The following is a 2,722-nucleotide window of genomic DNA, read 5'->3' as shown; positions in this document are numbered from 1 at the left end:
ATTCCTGATAGATGGCAAGCTCAGTTGTTGAATTGCCCTTACCCTTTCAGGATCCACTTTAACACCTTCCTTTGAGACAATATGACCTAATAATTTATCCTTGGTGACACCAAACACTGATTTCTTAGGGTTTAAAGACACTCCATGCTCTCGATATCTTTGTAGTACTTGTTTTAAGTCTCTTAAGTGGCACTTTCTCCTTTTTGAAAATACCATTAGATCATCAAGATATACATCTATTATTTTATCCTTTAGATGACCAAAAGACAAGTCCATGGCTCTCTGAAAGGTTGCTCCAACATTAATCAAACCAAAAGGCATTCTATTGTATGCAAAGGTACCCCAGGGAGTAATAAAGGCTATTTTATGCTGATACTATTCTTGAACACTAATCTGATTATAACCAGAAAAGCCATCTAACATAGACATCATTTTTGAGCCTGAGACTGTCTACAAAATATGATCCATTGAGGGTAAAGGATAATTATCCGTCAAACTGGCCTGATTCAAATTTCTCAAATCTACACATATCCTTATTTCCCCATTTTTCTTATGAACAGGAACTATGTTTGCAATCCAAGTAGAATGATGAATAGGATAAATAATCCTTGCTTTCAGCATCTTATCTACCTCTCTAAAAATAGCCTCCGCAACTTTAGGGTTAAAACCCCTTAGCTTCTATCTAAATCGACTTGTTCCAAGCTTTAAAGGAATATGATGTTGAAAATGTCCATCCCTAAAGTTTTTCAGATCATCATAGCACCAGGCAAACACATCTCAAAACTCCATTAATAGACTTATGAATCTTTGCTTTTTCTCAGACGTACAACATTTTCCTAAGTTAACATACTTAGGATCTTCCTCTATTCCAATATTAATTCTTTAATATTCTCCTATATCCTGAGCTATAGGAATTTGCTCATCCTTCCTTTGCCTTAAAGCATCATGATGATCAAAAAGATGTTCCAAAGAAACCAAACCTTTAGGAATCCTATTTCCCTTTAACTGTACTATCCCTTCATTTGCCTCTTGCTTTAAATCTGGAGAGAACTCTTTGCACTTTGAGGTTGAACCTTCAAAGAAACTAGCTATAAACATCTCTGCACATTGCAAGAAATTCTTGATCTACTGATCATTTTCAAACACCTACCAAAATGTTGAGTTATCAGGCACACTTGGTCGATAAATCAGTTCTACTTGATAAGTATCATTTGTAAATTCTGGATGTGGAACTAGAAGGGAAGCCGATACTACTAAAGAGTCAACTTTAGAATTTCGCTCTCTATGAATAGCTTCAATAAAGAATACATCAAACCCTTCAATTTCATCCCATACTCTATTCCTGTAATGCCTCAATCTCTCATTCTTGACACTAAATAACCCCTTGACTTGCTTCACAATCAACTCTACATCCCCTTTAACTCGTAGCAGCCTTATTCCCAATTTCTTTGCTTGAGACAGTCCTAACAACAAAGCTTCATACTTGGCTATATTATTTGTATTCATAAATTGTAACTTAAAGGAAAATGGAATGGGCTTTCCAGAAGGAGGAATTAAAACAACCCCTACCCCTGAACCAGATGCTAAACAACTGCCATCAAACTCCATACCCCAAATTTCATTGGCTCTTTGTGACTGATGAGCTGAAGCTATGACCCCATTGTCAGACAAAATCATATAGCTGCCAAAATCACATTCTTGATACAAAATTTGTGCTTTAGGATCATCTGTTGGGAAAATAGTAAATTTAGACTTTGGTTCTGGTTGTAAAATAACTTGTCTTTTCCCAATAGGAATGGTGGCTTGGGACCAATCCATCTTAATTTCACCACCTAGGTCTTTGCAAAAGGTCCTACTAAGTAGCATGCCATAACTTGCTAGAATATCAGCTACTAAAATAGTCAACTTAACACGTTTATTAGGATGTACAACAAGAGTCACTTGTGCATCTTTAATCTATCCTACAAGAGGAATTTGTTTGGAATCCATGGAATAGCATCTTCCAAAGGTTTTTGTTAAAGATAACCCTAAGGCCTTAGCTACAGTAGATGGCATAATATTATCTGAGGCACCAGAATCAATAATACAGTTATTCAATCTATGTCCATTTATGAACAAAGACACATAAAAAGGGTCAGGTTTAGGCTCAAAAATAGGTATCATTTCATTAGTTTGATTACCAACAATATCAGATGAAGTTTCAGGACTGACTAGATGTGTTGACTCTTGATATTGTGGCATTGAGGCAAGATTAACTGACTGCTGAGTTGTCCCAACTTGTGCAGAAGCATTGTTTCCTTTAACAAATTTAACAAGCCTATCAAGTTCTTTAGGGTTCAATTTCAGATATTCTTCTCGTGAGATTTGAATTCTAGAGGATTTACAAAATTCTATTATATCAAAAGGACTGGCTATGTCTATAAGCTTTAACAATGGAATTTCTTGTACCTATAAATCATTATTGTGAGAACGAGAGAAGATTTATTTACCTTTGCAACTTCTAGCTAAGGATGAAGAAGCCCCTTGAGATTTAATATTGTGCTGGTTTCTGGTTAATACTACACATGAAAGGATCTTCTAAGGTAACCAAAATGTCGCCTCCTCTTTTTGAATCTGACTTAGACTCTAGGAAGTGTATTTCAGAGTCGCGAGGCTGCCCTAAAGATTCTTCTTCGCTTACTTCCCTCAGCGTCTCTTTTGAACCCATCAATTGTGTATAGCG

The 2,722-nt window shown here is 36.0% G+C and overlaps 1 protein-coding gene across 1 annotated transcript; it reads right to left on the bottom strand.

The window, feature by feature from the left end:
* Positions 1–1,146: 1,146 nt before the first annotated feature.
* LOC131054782 (uncharacterized) lies at positions 1,147–1,818 on the bottom strand. Its single transcript, XM_057989378.2, has one exon. It carries the CDS (start codon positions 1,816–1,818, stop codon positions 1,147–1,149), a length of 672 nt encoding a protein of 223 aa, XP_057845361.2.
* Positions 1,819–2,722: the final 904 nt, after the last annotated feature.

The sequence above is a fragment of the Cryptomeria japonica genome, chromosome 3, assembly GCF_030272615.1.
Source record: "Cryptomeria japonica chromosome 3, Sugi_1.0, whole genome shotgun sequence".
NCBI classification, from domain to species: domain Eukaryota; kingdom Viridiplantae; phylum Streptophyta; class Pinopsida; order Cupressales; family Cupressaceae; genus Cryptomeria; species Cryptomeria japonica.
This window is presented reverse-complemented; position numbering and strand designations above follow the sequence as displayed.

Bases quoted from the DNA above. Each gene is read 5' to 3' on its own strand.
- LOC131054782 (XM_057989378.2), bottom strand. From the start codon at position 1,818: ATGGATTGGTCCCAAGCCACCATTCCTATTGGGAAAAGACAAGTTATT.